General features: G+C 42.3%; 1 protein-coding gene across 2 annotated transcripts in view; it reads left to right on the forward strand.

The window, feature by feature from the left end:
- Positions 1–24,245, forward strand: part of SORCS1 (sortilin related VPS10 domain containing receptor 1) — a 444,317-nt gene that overhangs the window by 183,343 nt on the left and 236,729 nt on the right. For both annotated transcript variants that reach the window (XM_043518946.1, XM_038411260.2), the window contains exon 3: positions 3,691–3,790. In XM_043518946.1, the coding sequence (XP_043374881.1) occupies positions 3,691–3,790 (100 nt within the window). The remainder of the gene's footprint in view (positions 1–3,690; positions 3,791–24,245) is intronic.

Genomic DNA, 24,245 nt, shown 5'->3' on the forward strand with positions numbered 1-24,245 from the left:
TTGTTCCACATGAAATTTTGAATTTTCATGTTGAGTTGGGAATGAAGAAAAAAAACAGGATTTCCAGCAAAACAGAATTCTAGGTTCTGACCAGCTCTGTATATAATATTTAGTACAGATATAAAAAAGAAAGGCAGCATTCAAATGGCATGAGAGGAACAGGAAAAAACAGATGCAAATAAGATACATCTAGTTATGTTTTTTGGAGTGTGTGATTATTAGTCATTTAGGGCAGAATCACGAAAAGCATGGTTTATGGATAAGATTGAAATCAGATGCTAGCTACTTTGATCACTTGCATATTTGTTCATCTGCAAAACATCCTGTTCTTTTCCCCAAGCTTTCTACTGTTTCTAGTGCTGTTATAGATGTTGACAGAAGTACTCGCTTCCAGCTGTATATAATGTTACCTTGTAAATAAAACCATGAGTGCAAAATAATTGCCTGGAGATTCAGAAAAAATGGCTAGTAATTCTGAATATAAGATTATTACTTACAATAGACTTGAAACATCTGTTTAGTGGTTGTTTTTTTGTTTTGTCTTGTTTTGCTCTGTGGCCTTTTGTTTTTAATATCTTCATAATAAAATTTATGCGGTGAATTCTCCTGGCAATTTTCCTGGTGCCACTCTACCAAAATAAATGAGATAACATTAGTGCAATTAAAGGGAGACATTGACCCATTCATCAATATACAGATTCCTAACACTCTGAGCCAAATTCTGCCCTTTGGTAACTTATATTCCTTCATCTTTACTGATCATCTCAGTTTAAACAGAGGCAGAAAGTGGCGCCACACACAATGCAGCAGAAATATCAATAAAGAGCATATGCAGATCTTGGTCACGGGGAGGCAGTGTTAAGAAATGGCTGGTGTAATAGATGGAAGCCAGGAATTCCGGATTCTGTTGTATTCTACCTACTGCATATGGCTTCCAGCATCATAGCATTACAGCATCTCCCATTCGTTCAGAAGTAGAACCAACGGTAACGATACCCCTCTTCCTTCCTTCTCAGCCCACAGGCGAAATCGTTTTTGTGGGGCTGTGCATGTGTGAGAGAAGATCATCGACATAAGTTTAGTCACTAACACAAGGTCATGATCATGCTTATCTCTTTGTGGGAGTGAATGTGCTAGTTTAGGCCCAGTTATCCCCTGTTGTCACAAGCCGCCTCCGACTTGCTGATGGCTTCGTTGTTCTGGTGGAATGTTGCTGTCTTGGGAGCGCACAGTCACGGAGGATGGGGGACTCTTTGGCCAATCCCGTGGGAGGCTTTGAATCCAGCAAGCTTCAGCTGGATTCTGGATTCCGTGAGGGACCAGTGTAGAGAGTGGCACACTAGGGTAACGTGCTTATGTTGACCTGGGTTGCTAGTCAGTGAAGTGGTTGCATTTTGTACCAGTTAGAGCTTTTTTCTGGGTGTGTGGTTTAGTTACAGCTGGTGGGACAGTTTTGCCAAAATATACTGAACTGAAATGTTTTTCAGAACGGTATCAATTTTGACAAAAACAAAGAGAGAGAGACAGAGAGGGCGGGGAGGGGGACACATATGCCTACTTGCTATGTAGCCTAGTGGTTAGGGCATTGATTAGGATGAAAAACTCTGCTATGAATCAGACAGAGCAAGGACTGCAACCTGGTTCTCCCACATCCCAGGACAGTGTTCTAACCATCAACATATAATTGCCTTATTAAAAAGCTTGTGTTTTGATCCCCAAACGGACACTTTGACACAATTCCGTTTTTTGCAAAAAAATATTTGAAAGGTTTTGTTTTCTTTAAAATGGGGAATTAAAACAAATTTTGAAACCTCAAAGGTTGCTGTGAAATGGAGTTGCCATCTTCTGGTCAGTCCTAGGTTTAATTCCTAGATACAATGAGATGTAATAGCCAAACCTGGAGATCATGGATGTTGGTAGCCAGGCATCAGAAAGATAGGATGGGAGGCAATCTTCTGGCCATCTGCAAATGGAAGTGGAAGTTTTTAGTGATACATCCATGCCCTATAATGACAAAATTTGTGATAGTAGTGTGTTTTTTTTTAAAGGCACACGTTCTTCTTTTACAATATTTATGCTTGTCTTGAAACACGTTGCATTCTTTTGTGGTATATAGTCCCAGACAGTACTAAGTGGTGTTCCATCATCTATGACATTCTTCTAGATACTAGAAGATAATTCTTTTAAACAAGATCCACATAACGAATTGCATCTTTTGCTAATAATTGATCTCTGTTCCAGTCAAGTGTCAGAATAGAGTTCTTGGCTACATTAGACAGCCTTAAATGTTTTCTTTATTTGTCCTCTTTAAGAACAGATAGCTGATGTCTCTATTGGCAACATTGATATCAGAGGTATTTTCAAAAGACGCACGTCAATTTGTATGGTTGTTAAGCATTTTTTACCATCCTCTGTCCTATAGCCCACACAACAAGCCCATGTTAACTGTAATACTCATGCTGTTGGGCTTTCATAAAGGAAATCAATGGCTTTCATTCTGAGAACATATTGTTTTTACTAAAAAGAAAAGGAGTACTTTTGGCACCTTAGAGACTAACACATTTATTAGAGCATAAGCTTTCGTGAGTTACAGCTCACTTCATCAGATGCATACAGTGGAAAATACAGTTGGGAGATTTTATATACACAGAGAACATGAAACAATGGGTGTTACCATACGGACTGTAACAAGAGTGATCAGGAAAGGTGAGCTATTACCAGCAGGAGAGTGGGGGGGGGGGAGGAGGGGAGCGAACCTTTTGTAGTGATAATCAAGGTGGGCCATTTCCAAAAACAGACTCCAATGAGAGACTGATGAATTGGAATTAATTTGCAAACTGGACACCATTAAATTAGGCTTGAATAAAGACTGGGAGTGGATGTCAGTACACAAAGTAAAACTATTTCCCCTTGTTTATTTCCCCTCCTATTGTTCTTGTCAACTGCTGGAAATGGCCCACCTTGATTATCACTACAAAAGTCCCCCTCCACCCCCCCCCCCCCCGATCTCCTGCTGGTAATAGCTCATCTTTCCTGATCACTCTTGTTACAGTCTGTATGGCAACACCCATTGTTTCATGGTCTCTGTGTATATAAAATATCCCCACTATATTTTCCACTGTATGCATCCGATGAAGTGAGCTGTAGCTCACGAAAGCTTATGCTCTAATAAATTTGTTAGTTTCTAGGGTGCCACAAGTGATCCTTTTCTTTTTACAGATACAGACTAACATGGCTGCTATTCTGAAGCCTGTTTTTACTAAGTAACAGCACTTGGCTGTGCCTGGAAAGGATGCAGTACCTTATGTAAAAAAAAATTGAGTGAGTTTATAATATATTGAAGTGATAACTTAGCCCCTCGCTCTCAGTTATTTGGCATTTACAATAATTATCATCATCTCCTCTTCTATCGAGAATTAATGTTTCTTATTGAATGTGTTTATTTTAAAGTGCAGTGGGAAGATGCTGTTTTAATGTTTCCTAATCCAATTTAAATGCAAATGTTAACCACTCACATGATGCTGTGTGTACATAATTAAGCATCATTATATACTACATGAATCATTCAAAAAGCTCCAGAGAGCCATTCCACTATGTAAAACATAGGCTTTACACTGAAAAGCATCCAAGTAGCTTGTGCCTTTTGTGATTAAGTATTTGTACTTATTAAAGCTCTCTTTTGATTTATAGGTCAACAGATTATGGAACAACATATGAAAAACTGAACGATAAGGTTGGCCTGAAGACTATTTTGAGCTACCTGTACGTCTGCCCAACCAACAAGCGCAAGGTAAGTGAGAAGACTTTTAGTGTCTTATTAATTTATGATATGACTTCTGCCTTGGCTGGTTAATCTTCATCCATTCCCTAAATGTTTATTACTGCTAATGTAAGTACTATGGACCAGATCCTGTGTTTGTGTAAATTGGCATAGCTCTGTTGAATAAATGCTGGGTTACAACAGCTGAGGATCTGTTGCTGTAATTGTCTACAAGACATGGATGGGCATAAAAGTTATCAAACATCCAATCATATTTATACCTTCTAGCTGAGGATTGTTTAGAAGGGGAGAGACTCTTTGAGATGTTAGGATCTCTGGAGGCCAGATTGCATGTAAGGTTATTTTCCTTGAAAGTTCTCCCACTAGCCAGCTGAACAGGATCTGACAAAATCCTGACGAGAAAATGCTCCCAAAGCCCAAAAGGTTTTACTTAGGCAAGCACCCCACTGAGTTACAATTTAGTGAGAGTTTGTAATGCCGACATGCTTGTAAAAGGCAGAGGCTACCTTCTTTTCTGTCTATTTCTGGAGGGGTCTCTTGTTGTATGGAAGCATAGGGCACAGGATATGAAGGAGTAGGGTGATTATTGGGAATAATGTCCTGGATTGTCCCACACAGACCCCGATTAAGACCCCACGCAGAGTGTCCCTCAAATTCCGTATTAAGCAAGTTTCAGCTGTCTCGGTGGTACCATTCACCCCCTCTCTGCAGACCCTGCTGCTCCATCTCAGTCTGTCGTGTGTGTCCTTTTAGACTGCTTGCTTTTTGAGGCAGGGACTTCATTTTCCTCTGCACTTGAAAGGCACCTAACTGGTTTAGGGAAACTGAGACAGTGCATATGGATTGGGAATTTCCATGCAGTATACACAGGATATATGCATGCATAAGAAAAAAGATGAGGAACACCAGCGTTTTCGATCTTAAAGTCTGTGTTGGCCAAGGCATGGGAACAGTTGTTCAAGGATTGTTCATTTGGGGTGAAATTTGCCTCTGTGCAGAGTGCCAGTACAAGGCTAGGTACCAAGAACTATTTAATCCCTTAGGACTTCTTCCTCCCACAGCATGGGTGATAAGTTAGGGTGAGATCCTGTCTGTAGGGCTTAACTGGGATTTAAATGTTGCACAGGCTTCATGCTGGCCCTTTGCACAGTAGCGAATTTCACCTTTATTACATGCTTGTGCTGTAATGAGGGACTGAAGGGTCATATGTAGTAGTGGCAGAAATGATCACTTGGGTCATCTGGTTTGATACCCTGCATTTTATATGACTGCCTTTTCCGCAAATGACTTCTGAGACCTATTATGTGCCATAGAGAAGTTACCATTTGCACAAGCTAAGTTCCCTTGAGGTAACATAAATTTCTGTCTTTTGAAAATATTCAGAGTTTTAAGTCCATGAATATCTCTACCTGCTCATTTGATGTCTGACTCGTCCATGTTTTGCATTCATCAACTACATTCTGGTTTTCCACATTACACATTGAATTGCCCATCTGTGACGTGAGTGCAGGGGATAAACACCACTTCCAAATAAACAGAGAAGAATGACATTTGTGAAATCATTTAGATGACTTGAAACCCATATTTACCCAGGATGTCTATGTAGTCTGAACAGAACCTTCATAGACACCAGTTTTTGTATAATGTGCCATTGATACTCTGGTATCTCTTACTCAGGTAACTTTTCATCCCCCAACTAAAATGGAATTTTCAAATTAAGGTCTCAATCCTGCAAACACATCCATTCTTGAGTAACTTTATGCACTGAGTCACCCCATGGATTTTAACGAGATGACACATGCAAGTAAAATTACTCATGTGAAGATGTGTTTGCCGAACTGGAATCTAATTCAGATTATTTTAGTTTAAGTGATCCTGTAGTTTCTATGCCTCATGGACAAGCTTGACAACTGTACCATTAGCAGTATTTTTAGATTACACCTGCACATGAAGTTGGGGGTGTGATTCCCAGCTCAAGCAGACATAATCACCCTATCTGTCTTTGAGCTGGCATGCTCAAAATAGTCGTATAGCTGTGGAAGCATGGGCAGCTGTGAGCAGTGGCATGGTCTATACAGTTGCCAGGTGTCTGGTTTTCGACTGGAACGCCCAGTCAAAAAGGGACCCTGGTGGCTCTGGTCAGCACTGCTGACCGGGCCATTAAAAGTCTGATTAGTGGCTCAGAGAGGAAGGCAGGCTCCCTGCCCAGATCTGCGCGGCTCCTAGAAAGTAGCCGGTTTGTCTGGCTCTTAGACGGAGGGGCAACCAGGGAGGGTTCGTGCACTGCCCCCGTGCACAGGCACCACCTCTAGCACTGGCTCCGCAGCTCCCATTGGCCGAGAACCATAGCACATGGAGCACACGGAGCTTCCCTGGTCGTGCCTTTGCCTACGAACCGAAGAGACATGTCATTGCTTCCCAGGAGCAGTCAGAGGTCAGTGCCTCCTGGAGCCTACATCCTAAACCCCATCCCACACCCCTGCCACACCCCAGAGACCGCACCTCCAGCCCAGAGCCTGTACCCCCTCCTGTACCCCAACCCCCTGCCCCAGCTTCGTGAAATTAAGCGACAGGAGGGGGGGATGGAGTGAGCAGGGAGTGAGGCCTCAGGAAAGGAATGGGCAAAGGTGTTTGATTTTAGCAATTAGAAAGTTGGCAACCCTAACAGGCTACCCTCCCCAAGTACGTATCCCTGGGATCCAGGCAGATTTGTACTTGGGGCGGCTAGCCCTGGTTGCCACTTACCTCACAGTTCACATAAAAAATGGAAATGACTGCCTAAGAAGGAGTACTGCAGAAAGAGATCTGAGGTCATAATGGATCACAAGCTAAATATGAGTCAACAGTGTAACACTGTTGCAAAAAAAGCAAACATCCTTCTGGGATGTATTAGCAAGAGTATTGTAAGCAAGACACGAGAAGTAATTCTTCTGCTCTACTCCATGCTGATTAGGCCTCAGCTGGAGTATTGTGTCCAGTTCTGGGTGCGACATTTCAGGAAAGATGTGGACAAATTGGAGAAAATCCAGAGAAGAGCAACAAAAATCATTAAAGGTCTAGAAAACAGGACCTATGAGGGAAGACTGAAAAAATTGGGTTTGTTTAATCCGGAGAAGAAAAGACTGAGAGGAGACATAACAGTTTTCAAATACATAAAAAATTGTTACAAGGAGGAGAGAGAAAACAGTTTCTTCTGAACCTCTGAGGATAGGACAAGAAGCAATGGGCTTAAATTGTAGCAAGGGAGGTTTACCTTGGACATTAGGAAAAATTTCCTAGCTGTCAGAGTGGTTAAGCACTGGAATAAATTGCCTAGGGAGGTTGTGGAATCTCCATCATTGGGGATTTTTAAGAGCAGGTTGGACAAACACATGTCAGAGATGGTCTAGATAATACTTAGTCCTGCCTAGAGTGCAGGGGACTGGACTAGATGACCTCTCAAGGTCCCTTCCAGTCCTATGATTCTATGCTACCATGGCTACCTTACTATTTTTAGCATACTAGCTCAATGAGAGCTAGCACAAGTATGGCTACATGACCAGTGAATCATACCCCCAACTCCAAATGTAGGCCTAGCCTTTGTTCTTTATGTTTGCAGCAAGAGAGATTTGAGTTAGATATTAGGGAAAACTTTCTAACTCTCAGGATAGGAAATCACTGGAACAGGTTACCTGGGGAGGCTGTGGAATCGTATCACTGGAGGTTTTTAAAAACAGGCTAGACAAATACCTGTCGAGGTGGTCTAAGGTCTGGTCTACACTAGTGGGGGATTGATCTAAGTTACGCAACTTCATCTACGTGAATAATGTAGCTGAAGTCGACGTACTTAGATCTACTCACTGTGGTGTCTTCACTGTGGTGAGTCAACTGCTGACGCTCCCCTGTTGACTCCGCCTGCATCTCTCGCGCCGGTGAAAGTACCGGAGTCGAAGGGAGAGCGGTCGATGGTCGCTTTATCGTGTCTAGACTAAACGTGATAAATTGACCCCTGCTGAATTGATTACCTGCTGGATTGACAGGGAGCAATGTAGACAAGCCCGAAGTATACCTGGTCCTGCCTTAGCATGGATGGGAAGTGGGTGGACTAGATGACCTTTTGCAGTCCCTTCCAGCCCTAATTTCTTAAGAGTCTATGATTCTGTCCATTTTGATGTTTGGGACATGGTTGCTTTAAGAAGAATGGGGAAGAACAAAGCGGTTCTGGGGAGGAGAGATCCATGGAGCTGGGGATTTTGACAGCTATTCTGTTAGTGCTGCGGGTGGTGTTTGGGGAACAATGCAAAATGTGAGTTATCCATGATACAGTGGTGGATTATCCCAAATATGCTTGATGCTTGGACAGTATAGCAACTGGTGCCATGTCCAGGATCATCGTGAGTGAAGAGACACTCTCTCGAAAGTTTTATGAAAGCAAAATTGCCAGTTGGATGTTGACCTTTGAGCTGTGCATGGATTCACAACAGGGGATTTAGGATGTGGAGCATCACTCCTTCCCCACTCCAATGGACTTGAGTTTTTGCATTGTTTGAATGACTGCTGGAAGACCAAAAAGAAGACTGGTCTACCCTGGCTGCTGCAGAGCTACCTGATTAATGTAACATACTTAATTAAATTGCTAAGATTTCAAAAAATCAGGCTGGATAATGAGATCTTGATTTAAAAAAAAACACACAGGCTTGTAGCTCTCCTAGTCCCACAAAGGAGTTTAACACCAATTATTGAAACTGAGTAGAGTACTTTGAGAGAGGATGATGACTGACTGTTCTCGGACATTTAATGTAATGGAAGCAGAGAGGGGGTCCTAGCCATTTAAATCATGATTTTGATTGTTAAATGGAAATGAAAAGAATGTGCAGCTGTAGATAAATGGGGCTCTCAGGGTTGCCTTTTGAAATGCTGATAGATTTAAGAAACATGGTAGGACAATGAAGGTCTTTACAAATGGCGAGAAAATCAATAACATTGACACAGCAGTATATTTGTGTACAATTTCTTTCCTTGTATCATGATATTTTCCAACAAAATAGGCATTTGATATATGTAGAAAGGGATATGCTTGAATAAAACCTGGATCTAGGCCCATTGAAAAGTTCTTTTGCGATATTTTTTTCCTAACCAGTTATCTCTGAGAAATAAAAAGCACATTGAATAATAAAATATTAATACTTTGCATGGGTATCATGAAAGTCCTCTGATGGTCTCAAAGTTGGTCTGTTGCTGATTCGCCCTTGGAAACTTAGGCCAAGGTTTTTCAAAAGTTACTAGAGATTTTGGGCATCTCTACTTTAGTACATTCAACTTGAGATGCCCGTAAAAGGACCTGCTTTTCAGAAGGTAGGTGCTTAAGGTGAATTCTGAAAATCAGGGCCCATTTGAATTATTATTGACTTATTAACACAGAATGCCACCATGACACCAATTCAGCCATAAATTCCTTTTTTAAATTCAAGGGCCACCTGATAGTTATACAATTTATTCTAAACATGTCTAAATAGCCCAAATAATAAGCAATTATTATTACCCATGTAGCAACAAATTCATAAGCACTTGATTGAAATACTCACAAAAGGCCTAGACCCAGGGTTGCTTAAACCCATGCTGGCTAGCTCCAACCGGATAAGCAGGTACTAGTAACGAATACTTTAACAGGTTATCTTTTGATACTCTTTAACAAACAAGTGATGTCATTGCCAATGGCTAGCTTTAGTTAAGAACCAGAATGGGGCAGTTCGGGGTTGATCCCTTTCCTGGCCTTGAGTAGACAAGATTTTATGAATGGGCTCCTTCTTTAAGACAACATTGGTATGTTAAAGGTTACTACCAGCTCATTACAGAACAGCTCTTCTTTATTGTTCAAACTAGTTAGAACTATTCCTGATAATTAGAGGCTTCTCTTTTCTGATCAACCAAACTTTGAGCTCAGCATTTTTCCCAAAACTAATCTTGCCAGATGCCACATAGATTCAAAAATTAGAAGCAATCATTTTCAAGGCCTTGTTACATTTTCCCACTTTATATTTAAAGCCTTTCCATGGCTGATAAAACCCCTTTATTTTACTTAAACTACAAAACACATCTACTTTCCTTCATTCCTACAGGGCCCAGTGCTTAATTTGTCATGGAAGTGGTGCTGGGGCTTAAGCAATTAGGTGCCGGGGCTCTAGCATTTTTTTTTTTAATTTTCATAATTGATGCAGCAATTCCAGAGGTGTCGGGGCTATGAACTGCCAAGCTTACAGGTGCTGGGGCTGTGAAGTGCAAAGCCCTGGCACAAATTAAGTACTGTCAGGGCCCCGCTAAAACATCTCAAGATGGAGGCACCTACAATCACTAGTCATTTCTGAAAATCTTGATGTATTTGTAGTTGTGCTTTGACTAGCCTCTCTGAGAGATTGCTCAGGAATGCAATGTTTGAAACTGGGCAGTAGTTGGCTAGAACTGATGTATCGGTGTAGGTTTTTTTTCAGTGTTGGTTGGACTGTTGTGTGTTTGAAGGAGGAAAGGAGGATTCCTTCTGTGGACAATGTGTTGGCAATTTTTGTCAGGAGTGGCATCAGTTGCTCTTGACTCCTTCACAAGCTAGTGAGGTGTGGGTTGGCCCATTCGTGCAGCTCTTAAGCATCCAAAACTCCCATTGCTTTGTAACGTGTTAAAGCTTACAAGATTTGGACAAGGGTGTACTGATCCACAGCATCCCAGGAATACCAAACACAGGCTGATGGTCTGTTGCAAGTTTGTGTGATCTAAATTAGTTGTCCTACTTGTTAGTCAACACTAAGGACTGGTGAACTGGTTCAGATAAATTCAGATCAAATACCAAATTGACCAGCACATTCTTCCCCAAAATTCAAACTGAGCCTGAAACTTTTTGCAGAGTTAAACATTTGGACAATTTTTGTTTTCATTTTAAAGTTCTCAATAGCCTCAGTACTGCTTGGATTTTGGGTGCCACCGGAAGCAAAAGTTAATTGATGGCATATTAATAACTTTTCAGATCTATGTGTGAATGAACGAGTGATATTATCTCATTCTGGCTGGCCCAGAAAGAAGATATGGTAGCTTCTGTTAGAAGGTGGAGAAGTTCTCCTTTACATCAAGTAACAAGGGCCTTCTCATTTTACGGTGGAAAGACTAGGGTTCTGGTCCCAGCTCCCAGTGGAGGGGATTTATGTAGTAATTGTATCTTATGTGTGCTTGACATACATTTATTACCCATCTTCCCATTGTTGTTCCTTTGCTAAAGCTTGACTACTGGGTGACAGGATTGTATGACCTCTGAACTACTGGTTTATAGAGAAGCATCAGCAGAGAGCAACAGTAGATGCAGCACATTAGGGCAAAAGGGCATTTTTAAAGGATAGGGTTAACTTATCAAAAGCTGTATCCTTATACTATAAGGCCCTGATCCAGCAAACGACTTAATCATATGTGTCAAGTTAAGCATATGGAGTAGTCTCATTGACTAAGAGAGCAAGAGAAAGAGAGTAATAGTTTAAAGCTATCTGAAATTTGTAGTGAAATGCACAAACACTTGAATCTGCACAGGTTTTGCGTTTCCATGTGGAATGGAAAATTGCCTTAATTTTGTGAAAGGAAGTGGGGGAATATTTTTGAATTTTTCACTCAAGAATGTTTCCATTGAAAACTCTTTGATTAAGGGGGCAGAAATTCTCCCCCCAAATGGTGAAATGTTGAGAGAAGTCCTGTTTACTTTAGAAATAACACCGTGCCCTGAAAGATTGTTAGTCACCTTTTTAGGCCACATCGCCTTAGTTTTTCACTAGAAATCTCAACTTCTCTAAAAAAATATTTTTTATATATATATATATATATACATATATATATATACACACACACACCAGATGGAGGGTGAGTATACTATCTGTCTGTTATTACTAGGTAAATACTGCAAATATTTCCCAATGAATATTGTTTGACATTTCAAATGAATTCTCTTTGGTTGCACTCTCAACCTTTAATGTTCTCTGTTCCACAAACATTTCTCTAGTAAGGTTTAATGGAAAATAAATTTTAAGCTTGTACTCTTGCCTAATCATGGAAAGCAAATTATATTTTTTCCTGTGAGTATTTGCATAAGAAACCTGGTTAAGACAATGATTCAGCAAAGCAATCAAGCATGGATTTAACTGTAAACCCATGTGTAAGCCTATCCCTATTAAATAAAACACTTAAGCACTTCCTTAAGTTTAACTACATGAGTAGTCTCCTTAAAGCTGAAGTTAAGCATGTGCTTTGCTAATAACAGGGCCTGTTGCCGTTGCTATCATCCAATCACAAAACTGAACATATACACTGTACTTAATCTGATCACTTCTTCTTGTATACAGCATCAGAGCTCAATGTCCAGGCTCTGTAACCACAGAGAATACAGGTCTCAAGTTGGGCACTCTTCCACCACACGAGTTATTGTCTGGAATGTTGCCCCACAGTCACAGCAGTGCACAGTTTTGGCAACTCCGGATGAGCCTGGACCAGGCTCTACAATCAAATGGGCTTAGCAGGCAGGTGGAGTGATGGAGTCCTGAATTTACTTAGTGTATTAGACTCTTTCCCACTGACGCTTCCACTCTGTCAGAGCATAGTTTTCAACTCCTTAGCAGTGCTGATCATCTGTGCATGGTAAAAGGCCAGTAGCACTCTTTTTCCAGGAGTATGTGGGCTACCATAGCAAAAAGTGTCAGGAGATCAGATTTGGTGTCACACCCTAGTCCCCAGGAGTGGGATTCCTCCCTTGAATATTATGAGACCTTTGAGTTGGCGCTGTATGTTGTTTCCTATCTGAAAATGGGGCATTAGCTCACCAGAGATGTAATAGGTTGATTTCATCTGTCAAAGATCTCCAGGCAGACTTAACAGTATTGGCATCTCATCAAAGATTTAGTGAAGCTATTCACTAGTACATACAGACTGGAGGTTGGTGTATAATTCAAGCAGCCACTAATAATATGAGTGGCCAGATTCAGCTCCATGTTGACAAGCTGAGTGTGGTGGCTGCACCCCCAGATTGCAGCGCAGTACTCAGCTGAAGCAAACACTAGGGCAGTTCAGGTGCTCCCGAGGAGGATCCCAATAGTTTTTGTATCAAGGCGGTACAGGAGATATATTCATTTTCGGGTGTTCCTGGACAAGCTGGTGTGTTAGGCAATGGTTGAATTTTACTCCCAAAATGTGACAACTGGGCTGGAATGGGAGTAACCATCCTTGTTCATGGATGTGCCAATTGGCAGGCAATTGTTTTAAATGAAAGTAGTTGCCACTGTCTTGATTTCACTAAGAATTAGTCTGCACTGCTGGAAGTAAGTTATCAAAATCTCCATTTCTTGGCTGAGATTTCCTTAAAAAGTATGAACATTGTTTCCAGTGCCAGCAATACAGATGTCATCAGCATATACATACTTCTCAGCCTGCATTTCCGAAAGATGGTATGTGTATATATTGAACAAACGGGGGACCAAAATTGACCCTTGTGGAAGGCCATTGTGGAAGTATTTAAGGCAACTGATTTTCTCCCGGAGTTGCAGGAGGATGCTGAAGTTCCTAATAATTTCCTGGATACACCTCACCTTCAGCCTACAAAGAATAACTTGCAGCATCTTGGCAGTCAGCCTGGCATACCACATTATTGTAGGTTGCCATCAAATCTGTAAGAACTGCACCAACTTTCGTTCCAGACTCAAATGGGTTTTTTATGTCATGAGTCAGACTTGGGTCATCATCCCCTTCTACCTACTAAGCTGGGAGAACTTCAATGCCTGGTATTAAATTAGGATGTTGATATAATTGGCATCACAGAAACTAGTGAAATGATGACAATCAATGGGTACAAAATATATAGGAATGACAGAATGGGTCATGCTAGTGGGGGAGTGGCACTATATGTGAAAGAAAACAGAGTCAGATATAGTAACAATCTTAAATGAATCAAACTGTACCATAGAACAGGGCTTCCCACACTTCATTGCACCGTGACCTCCTTCTGACAACAAAATTACTACAGGACCCCAGAAGGGGGACCGAAGCCTGAGCCCACCCAAGCCCCACCAACTGGATTGGGATGGGAGAGGGTTAAAGCCAAAACCCCACCTCCCCAGTCAGGGGGCCAAAGCTGAAACCCAAGGGCTTGGGCTTTGGCCCCGGGCTGCAGCAAGTCTAATCCAGCCCTGGTGACCCCATTAAAATGGGGTCACAACCCACAGTTTGAGAACCACTGCCATAGAATCTCTATGGGTAGAAATTCCATGCTCGAATAATAGGAATATACTACAGACCACCTGACCAGGATGGTGATGGTGATTATGAAATTCTCAGGGAGGTTAGAGAGGTTACAAAAGTAGAAAACCCAGTAGTAATGAAGGGTTTCAACTATCCCTATACTGACTGGGTACATGTCACCTTAGGACAGGATGCAGAGATAAAGTTTCTAGACACCAAAGACTCTTAAGCAAAGTAAACAATCGTGGGATAAGAAGAAAGGTCCTCTCCTGCATCAGTAACTGGTTAAAGGATAGGAAACAAAGGTTAGGAGTAAATGGTCAGTTTTCAGAAAGGGGAGAGGTAAATAATGGTGTCGCCCAGAGGTCTGTACTGGGACCTGTGCTGTTCAACATATTCATACATTATTTGGAAAAAGGAGTAAATGCTGAGGTGGCAAAGCTTGCAGACAATACAAAATTACTCAAAATAGCTAAGTCCAAAGCAGACCTGTGAAGAGTTACAAAGGGATCTCACAAAACTGGGTGACTGGGCAACAAAATGGAAGATGGAACTCAATACTGATAAATGCAAACTAATGCAAACTGGAAAACATCATCCCAACTATACATATGAAATGATGGGTTCTAAATTAGCTGTTCCTGCTCAAGAAAGAGATCTTGGAGTCATTGTGGATAGTTCTCTGAAATCATTCTCTTAGTGTGCAGCGGCAGTCAAAAAAGCCAACATTATGCTAGGAAACATTAGGAAAAGGCTAGATTACAAAACAGAAATATCATAATGCCACTATTTCAATCCATGGTATGTCCATACCTTGAATACTGTGTGCAGTTCTGGTCATCCCACTTCAAGAAATATATTAGAATTAGAAAAGAAACAGAGAACGGCGACAAAAATTATTAAAGGGTATGGAACAGCTTCCAAATGAGGAGAGATTAAAAGGGCTGGGCCTGTCCAGTCTGGAAAAGAGACAACTAAAGGAGGATATGATAGAGGTCAATAAAATCATGAATGGTGTAGAGAAAGTGAATAATAAAGGGTTAATTACCCTTTCTTATAACACACGAACCAGAGGTCGCCCAATGAAATTAATAGGCAGCAGGTTTAAAACAAACAAAAGGAAGTACTTTTTTCCACACAACACACAGTGAACTGTAGAGCTCATTGCCAGGGGATGTTGTGAAGACCAAAACTATAATGGGGTTCAAAAAAGAATTAGAAATGTTCATGGAGGTTAAGTCCCTCAATAAGGGCACTGCTCTGTTTGTTCAATGTGAAGCATGTGGGAGTGGGCACCAGCAGAAGACAGGATACTGGGCTAGATAAACCAATGGTCTGACCCAGTATGGCCATTCTTATATTCTCCTGAATCCAGCTGAACACAAGGCAGCTGATCAAATTTTCTACCTTCATGTGGTGCCTGCATCAGTAGCTAATGTAGATAAAACACAAAATGGCAGCTCATGTTCTCATTGTAAAAAGTGAAAGACAAATCTGGCCCCTCACAACTAAGCAACATGGTTTGAATCATAAACTGTAGAAAACATTTAATTGGATTTGTTCAGATCATGAATACATTTGTGAAAATCATCATACATTCACAAACATTCCACTGAAGAGTAAAATGCATCAAGCAGATGCTTTGTTACAATCTATTTGCTTAGCTCTATCTAGCATATATATATATATTTATATAGCTATAAACAGACACTCCAAGATTTGCAGAGCTCCCTACTGTCTATGAATGCCAATTTTCTCCTTAAAGCATTTACATTCCAGTGCTTGTGTCTCATTTTATTCAACAAAACAAATTCTTGTAACAAGAGGTTCCAGACAATGTCACTTTATGAATGGTTTTATTGGAAATAAAGATGAGAACAAAGCCAGTCATTATTTACCATTTACTCTGTTGATCAGTCGCCATAGAGTTTGCTACTATAAATGACAGCATCTTCTTTAGGCTCAATCTGTAATAAAAGAAAACTATAATCCAATAATAGTTGTGTGTAAACTTTGGGTATAGAAGAGCTGTGAAAAACCTGCTCCTGAGGAATCTCTCTCATTTCACTGAAACACCATACCACCTGGTCCAGTGATTGATGACACAGGCCAGCTGGGGAAAAATCTGAACACATGGATCCTGCCAAACAAATCAAGCCTGGTTCGTTATTTGTCAACAAGTCTGCAGAAGAAAGAACCCCTGATGTGCAATCAATTCCTGGCCTTGTTTGTGAAAACAGTGGTTTATTTGTTACATGCATACAGTCTGTTGTGAGGAAAATAAAGTGATTTAGCAGGCATCTGGGGAGTGGGAGTGTTTGGGAATAATACAATGGTGGGTTAAAAAAAACCCCCTAGATTGAGATCTCCAAATCCCTTCTGGAGTCATATTACATTCACAAAAAGAAAAGGAGTACTTGTGGCACCTTAGAGACTAACAAATTTATTAGAGCATAAGCTTTCGTGAGCTACAGCTCACTTCATCGGATGCATTTGGTGGAAATTTTTTCCACCAAATGCATCCGATGAAGTGAGCTGTAGCTCACGAAAGCTTATGCTCTAATAAATTTGTTAGTCTCTAAGGTGCCACAAGTACTCCTTTTCTTTTTGCGAATACAGACTAACACGGCTGCTACTCTGAAACCTGTCATATTATATTCAGCATCACAGAAAATAAGTTCTGTGGGCTTTAGCTCAAAAAGGTTCTAAGTAAGTTACCTTTCAGCATTTCACGGAAAATTGTAGAGATATGGAAACGAAAGGGGAGGAAATTTACAATTGGTTTGAGAGCATATTTCTTTGAGTCAAAGAGCTGCTGGCTAATTTAGACCCCGTATCCTTGTAAATTGCACGCTGTGTTCTTTGCAAGGAACCAGTTCTGCACCACATTTGTTCTTTGTACTTTCAGAAATCCTTGTCTCTGTGTATCTCCCGTTAATTAATAAAACTCGGGTTGATAGTATCTGCCAGTACTTTCATGCTATTAATAGTGCTGCGGCATCTCATCAGATATTGATTATCTCCTGTGGGTTTGAGTTTGGGTTTTTTTTCCCCTCTCTTTTTTGCATGTCTGCATTAAACTTTGCTTTTTCCCTACTCAAAACAGTTTGGATTTTAATTGCTGCACTATAAAATGCCTTTCCCTCCTTAGAGATAAATGGATTACAACTGCTTTTTTTCGCTCCTTTATATTTAGAGGGCATGATTAACACCTTTATCCTGGCATGTTATCCACTGTCCTGTTGTGTGTGCATTTCCAAGATAAGGAGTGTTTATTGTGACTATAATTGCATCGGTTTTGAGGCTGGCAAGATACATCATTCCTTCACATTTATTTCTATTAACTAGATGCATTTTAAACATGAAAGCGAAAGAGAATAATGTGGCCTGGCTTTTTCTTCTTTCTAGCATAAACGTTAATGTTTCTATCCCCTAATCAAGGCAGACTGAGATTAACCCTCATTGGTGAGTTGAAGTGCCGCTTCCATACTGTACTGGTGAGGGAAGAGTTAATAGTTTGCACAGAATCCATCTGATTTTCTCCTGAACATGAACTGCTCACTAGTGCAGAGGACCAGCGTGAGAGCTGTGGGTATGCCTACACTGCATATGGATGTGTAATTTCCAGCATGGGTAGACATACCCCTACTAGCTTTGATTGAGCTACCATGCTAAAAATAGCAGTGTAGCTACGGTGGGGTGGATGGTAGTTTAGGCTTGCTGTCCGAGTACTATCCCGTCTGAGGCACTCGGTAATCCGTGCCGCCACTTGCTCTGCTGTGGTTGCACTGTAATTATTTAGCTTGAACAAAGCTGGGAATTGCATCTCCAGCTGCAGTGCAGATGTATCCTAAGGGCATAATGCCCTGTTCTGACCCTCTGAATTTCATCCTTGTGGCAACCAGTTACTTAGAGGTGAATGTCTCCAGACCCTATTTCCAGTACTTCAGAAATTGGTTCCCCCAGTCCTGACACTGGTCACAGAAATGAAACCTGAGTCATTGCAGTGCCAGGGTCTGAGCTGTATCATCTTGGAGCCTCTCAGATGTTTTTGCAAAAAGAAAAGGAGTACTTGTGGCACCTTAGAGACTAACAAATTTATTAGAGCATAAGCTTTCGTGAGCTACAGCTCACTTCATCGGATGCATTTAGTGGGAAAAATTTGTTTTTTTTTCCACCAAATGCATCCGATGAAGTGAGCTGTAGCTCACGAAAGCTTATGCTCTAATAAATTTGTTAGTCTCTAAGGTGCCACAAGTACTCCTTTTCTTTTTGTGAATACAGACTAACACGGCTGTTACTCTGAAACCTGTCAGATGTTTTTGTATCCTTGTAGCTCCAGATGTTCCTGCCTGATTTGTTTCTAGAGGACACTTCATGCTGGCCATCCATCATTAAGCCCAGTGGACTCTGCTATAGCTGATGGGGAACCACTTCAGTCATGTTTGGTTTCTTTCTAGGGAGGAGCTGTTTCACTCTGATACCCTAGGCCTGCTTTGCCCTGCTCTAATGTTAATTTGTATCCTATCAAAAATCCAAAACAAACAGTAATAAATCACAGGAGAAGTTACTTCTCTCCTTTGTAAGAAAGCAAAGGGTTGTAGTTAATGAAGAGAGGTGTGCATCACATACCAATGTATGGGTAATTCACATTCTTTCCCTCTGCACGAATGGCTTTTATGCAATCCAGCCACTGGTCTCTTCTTCCTGTGTCTGTCTTCTAAGGGGTTGAACCAGGGATCTCCATAGCTAAAAGCAGGAGCTGCTACACCTTGAGCTAAACAAGACTGATGCTGTAGAAGACTCATCTCTCCTGTGGATTGGTCCCAGATGCGGAGTTGTAATACCCACTCAACAGTGGTTACACCAGCAGCCCAGGATTCTCATGCAATCTACTTATGTCTTTTCTCTGACAAAGTAAGCTGCCCTGTTGCTGTCACTTTCTCTCATGGGAGATGCAGGGCAAGGCCCAGTTAGTAGTGGACTCTGGGTGGGGCGCTAGTTCAGGAGGCTGTCTAGGGCCAGGCGATAGCACTGCCCCAAGGATGTGTGTATTTTTGGTGACGCTCAAAGTTTTCAATATTTTTGTCTTTTGCAAAGCTAGATCACATCTTGGGGCAGATCCTCAGCTAATGTAAATCAGTGCAGCTTCACTGAAATCAATCAAGCTTAGCTAATTTACACTGGCTGAAGGTCTGGCCCTATCTCTTCAGTCATTTTTATTGTGGCTGTGGAAAACCAATAATTTGTGTATGCACCCCAAGCAACTTGATCCACCTTCTAAAAAGTGTTGGCAGGCTGCTAGCGACCTTTTGGAGTGAATTTTGTGATTTATGAATGGTGTCTGGCAACATCAAACACTGAATTCTTATAGTCACATCTCCAAAACACGATAGCACTAGTGCAAGCAATGCCATTCAACAATGGTCTACTTCTCTATTCTGCGGAGGATGAGAAGTTGGTTTATAGCCCATCTCTTCTATGACTGCTGAATGTGGTGGTGGTTTTTCCACTAGAAACTGGACTAGGATCAGCCCATTTGTTTCATATGGTCCTGGCCCATTTTCTGTAAGACTTTGCGGTCTTCACCAACCTGGGCCATATTGAAATTGGAAACCTAGGCCCTGATCCTCCAAGCTGCTCTGTAGGAGTGGCCCCCTGCGCTCACCTGCCACTCCACTGAAGTCAGTGGGGCTCTGTGCTGGTGGTGCTGGGGTCTGTCCAGAACCTGTAAGAGATGGACCCTACAGATAAAAGGTCTATATATCATGACCGAGCCCTGAATCCACTCATTCCCCTGAAAAAGATTGTTAGCACAGTAGAGAGACAGTTTTTGTTGGTACAGAGAATGGTCTCCATAATAGAGAATTTCCTCCTCCGGTACTGCCAACCTCAAGTGTCCAACACAATCCTGAGTCAAAGACCCACAAGTCATGATGGAATGAAAGCTGAGATTCTCACATCATATCATGACTCCAGGAGTGAGGGCTCTAAGAGAAATACCAAACAATCATGAGACTCATAATAAAATTGGGAGAGGTAACAATGCTGTGTGATATTCACCATACTGGGGATTGACCCAGGGACCTCAGGAGCTGAAAATATGAGCTTCTACAACTTGAGCTAAATCACTGTAAATTAGTTTCTAACAGACTCGTATCTTCTGTAGATCAGCACAGAGGAGACCCTGTAACACACTCACTCGTGAGTTATAATTCTCTTTTCTTCTGCAGCATGAATGTGTATTAGTATGTGATCTGAATGCCTAAATGGTATATATTCAAGTGTTATGCCTTCTGTCTAGCAATACACAAAGTACAGGGGGGAAAAAGGAGGGAAGCAGATGGACAAAGGTGTGGAAAAACATCCTAAGACAGGAAAGCAGCATCTGAGTGCTAAAGGCTAGAAAATCAAGGGGAGAGGGAAGATGGCAAAGATTAACGGATGGGATTTGAAAGTGTGTCTGAATGCTGAGAAAAGCTAGAATTTGAAACTTAAGTATGAGAATTAGAGACCATAAGGAATGATTCATGTATACTGCATAAGCAGCAAGAGATCACTTCATGATACAGCCAGCCCTCTTGAATAGAGCAGGGGGAATTTGGTGCCAGGTGATGGACCCTGCAGGAAATGGAAATGAACTATTTCCCCTTAATGTTTACAAGTGAGAGGGAACAGGTGCTCCTGCTACATCAGCAGAAATATATTTTTGGGTGAAGGGTGTGTGTGGTGATCTTGAAAATGTCCATCGTAACATGGAACATGGGATAAAAGAATTGAAGCTATTGAGAATGATAAGGCAGCGGTACCAGACCATTTCCCAGGGTTTTATCCAAATCACGTTTATGTCTCTCCTAAGTCTTTTGATCCCTTCCTTGCCACTTCTTCCCCCACCTTTGGCAAAAAAAGGAATCCAAGGAGTTAGGAAAAACATAAAAAACAGAGAGAATGCTAATACTGCCATAGGCTAGAGAAGGAGTCAGGGGCTTGGGCTATGCATTTTGCCTTTTGGGTCTCATAGCCACTTTGTCAGTTGCAAAAAGGAGCACAGACACATGTGCTACTTGCATGTAAGGCTAGTCCTGAATGTTGCACTTGCCTTAGGGAAGAACTGGAAAACTATGTACCATAGATATTTAAATATGAGTTCTGCATAAAATACTGTGCTTGTTGATCAGAGGCATTACTGAATCCTAGGGAGATGCATCACGCTTTGATGGAAAATGGAGTCCTGGCTTTTAGAGGTGGATTAACAGAAGAACTAGGTCCAAGAGTGCAGCATTTCTTTTGTGTACCATTCCATTCATCCAGACCTAGCACTTGTCCCTGTTGATTCCATCAAAAAGCACAGCAGAAAATTTTGAGGTAATGCATCGGGGCAAACTAAGTGAGTGGAGAAAGAGCCACCTAGGGAACAAAGGCCAAAGGTACCAGTGAGAGTGGAAATAGTTTGGGGCAGAGTGTATGTTGTGTTGAGAGGCTGCATTTTAACTAGGTAACCAATTCAGCCCCAGATCCAATTCCCAGTGAAATCCTTGCTATTGGCTCCAATAGACGTTGAAACAAGACCTTAAGCTATATATTTCAGTGGCTTTTTATTTACCATGAGTGCAATTAAAACTAGAGTTGGTGGAATTGTGTGTGCGGGGGAGTTAATCAAATAAATTATCTGACAAAAATAGTAATTGCTAAGTGATATCTCATATGTTTAAGTCCCAGTGGAGTCAAAGGACTTTTATAATGGTGTTTAAAGCACATTCTTAAGTACTTTGCTGAATGGGGGACAGAAAATCCAAGCCGAGCAGTTTAAATGTAGTAAAAGGCACTGAATTCACAGGTGTCAAAAGAGAACAAAATCCTTCAAAGTCTCTAGGACCAAATTCCTGGTTTCTCTATCAAAGTAGGGAAGAGAAGCGAAATTACAAGGCAGCCCAAGAGAACAGGAGATAAATTCTGGTGTCAAAAAAGCAAAGAAAGAAAAAGATGAAAACAGCAAAACTGTACCAAAGCCCCACAAAATGCAAGGACGTTTTAGGAGCAATTATCTCCAATTATAGGGCTAGATAGTGGCTTAAGGCACAGCCCCAGTGGATGGGTGAGACAGGGCCCTGCTGTAGGGGGAAACCCCTAGAAAGAAGCAGGAATCCTTTCTGGAGAAGCACACATGACAGTTGTAACCTTGCAATATTTACAAGTCATGAAGTGGGTCTTCCTGGCTGTGTCATCTCTTCTACTGGCTGGTGATCGGGCGCTGCAGAACAATGGGTTTATGTCAGTAAGGCTGAGTTGCAAACAAATTCTGAGTGGCTTGGATAAACAAAGGGTATGGGGAGTAAGTGGCTTATTCAAGCGAGTGCATGGAACTGTTAGGTTATGGATGGGGACAAATGCCTGAAAATGAAACCTATACCCTCACAGGTCAAACTGCACAAAAGATGATAGATGCTGCCATCCTGTTTGGCATCTTGTTTTGTTGGCAATGATAGCAGAGATGTCAAGGATGGAATGGGCATATAGATTAGCCTCCCCTCTCACCCTTAGGGATTGCTCAAATTAGAAAGCTCTCTGAAGTTAGACCATGCCCTTGACTTTGCAGTTGGTGTAGAGAGGGACGAGTTGTGGGTATACCAGTTATTGGTAGGATTTACCCATGGCCAGCTGGCATAATCCTGAACATGACTTGTGTACTGTGACTGCAAAGTTGTGGTCAGCCCTGTGTAAGTGAACAAGATTCCTCAAGGATACAGTCTTAGCCGATGTAACTGTCTAGTGAAGAAAAGCCTCGGAGATAGTTGCTTGAGGTCCGGTGGAAAGCCCAGTGATACATTTCCCCACCATTACTTTGCAGATCATACCTCTCAAATGTCCCTCAGTTGAATCCCAAAGTTATATACGTTCCACACAAAGTTGGCATCCCTTGCTTTTATTACTGAAAAAACTATTTATATCAGAATCATAACAGGAGTTTTTCTTTGAGTGATGGTCCCTATATGTATTCCAAATGTGAGTACGCCTGCATGCCATGTGCCAGAGCCAGAAGTTTTCAGCTGGAGTGCCACTGTCTCTGCCTCCTAGGCCACATGGAGGCCTTCACCTGTGTGACACCACATGCTTGCCTACACATGCATTGTGTACGACTGCAGCTCCTCTCAGTCTGCAGGCCCAACATCACCCACTTGTATTCAACCTTGACAGTCCTGAGTTGGGTCCACACCTCTCTCACCCGGTGGACCGATCTCACCAAGGTACTCCTGTGGCACCCTGTCAGCCACTCCTGTCCCTACAGCCACCCTTACCGTGTACGCCTCCTTAGTGGCTGGGATGCACACATAGACAGCCATGCCATGCAAAGGACATGGACTCCTCAAGAAGCGTGCAAGCACTGCAACATCCTGGCTAGCCATGCATTCTTGCCTCTTCTCCATGATCAATGCATCCAGATACTCTTGGACAACACCACTGCAGTCGTATACATAGTCAATGCAGCACCAGGTCCCGGTCTCTTTGCACGGAGGCCATCCGCCTCTGGAACTGGTATCTCCGCCACAACATCATGCCGCATGCAGCGTACCTTCTGGGGGCATAGAACTCCCTGGCAGACACACTCAGTTGGACCTGGTACCTCAACAACGCCACTCCATCTGCTCTGCCTGGGGCTCCCCTCGTTGGGACCGCTTTGCCCCGCACAAGAACTGCAGATTCCCTGTCTACGGTACCAGGGGGCCAGGGGTGGAGATTCCAAGGGCGATACCCTTTTCCTTCCTTGGCATGAGGGGCTCTGGTACGCCCTTCCCCCCTGTTCCCCTCCTCCTCCAAGTCCTGTGCAAAATCTGCTGAGACCAGGCTCCAGTCATCCTGGTAGCCCCATGCTGCCCCCAACAGTTCTGGTTTCCTGATCTACTTAGACTGTCTGCCTGCCCACCGACCAGCCTCCCCACCCTGCCGGGCCTCCTCACCCACAAACTCAGTAGGGTTCGACACCCCAACGCAGGCCTGCTTCAGCTGGTTTTTGGATGGGGCTCCCACACAGACAATGCTTGTTGCACACCCACCTGCCATATACTGATGCACAGCAGTTGGGACTCCACACAGGCGTGCTATGCTACAAAATGGAGGTGCTTCCCCTCCTGGGCCCAACGCCACCACCTTCCCCTCCAGCAGTCTCTGTGCCTGTCATCCTAGACTATCTCCTGGGACGTAAGAACTTGGGCTCTGCACTTGGCTCAATTCA

This window comes from Dermochelys coriacea, chromosome 7 (genome assembly GCF_009764565.3).
Source record: "Dermochelys coriacea isolate rDerCor1 chromosome 7, rDerCor1.pri.v4, whole genome shotgun sequence".
NCBI lineage: Eukaryota > Metazoa > Chordata > Testudines > Dermochelyidae > Dermochelys > Dermochelys coriacea.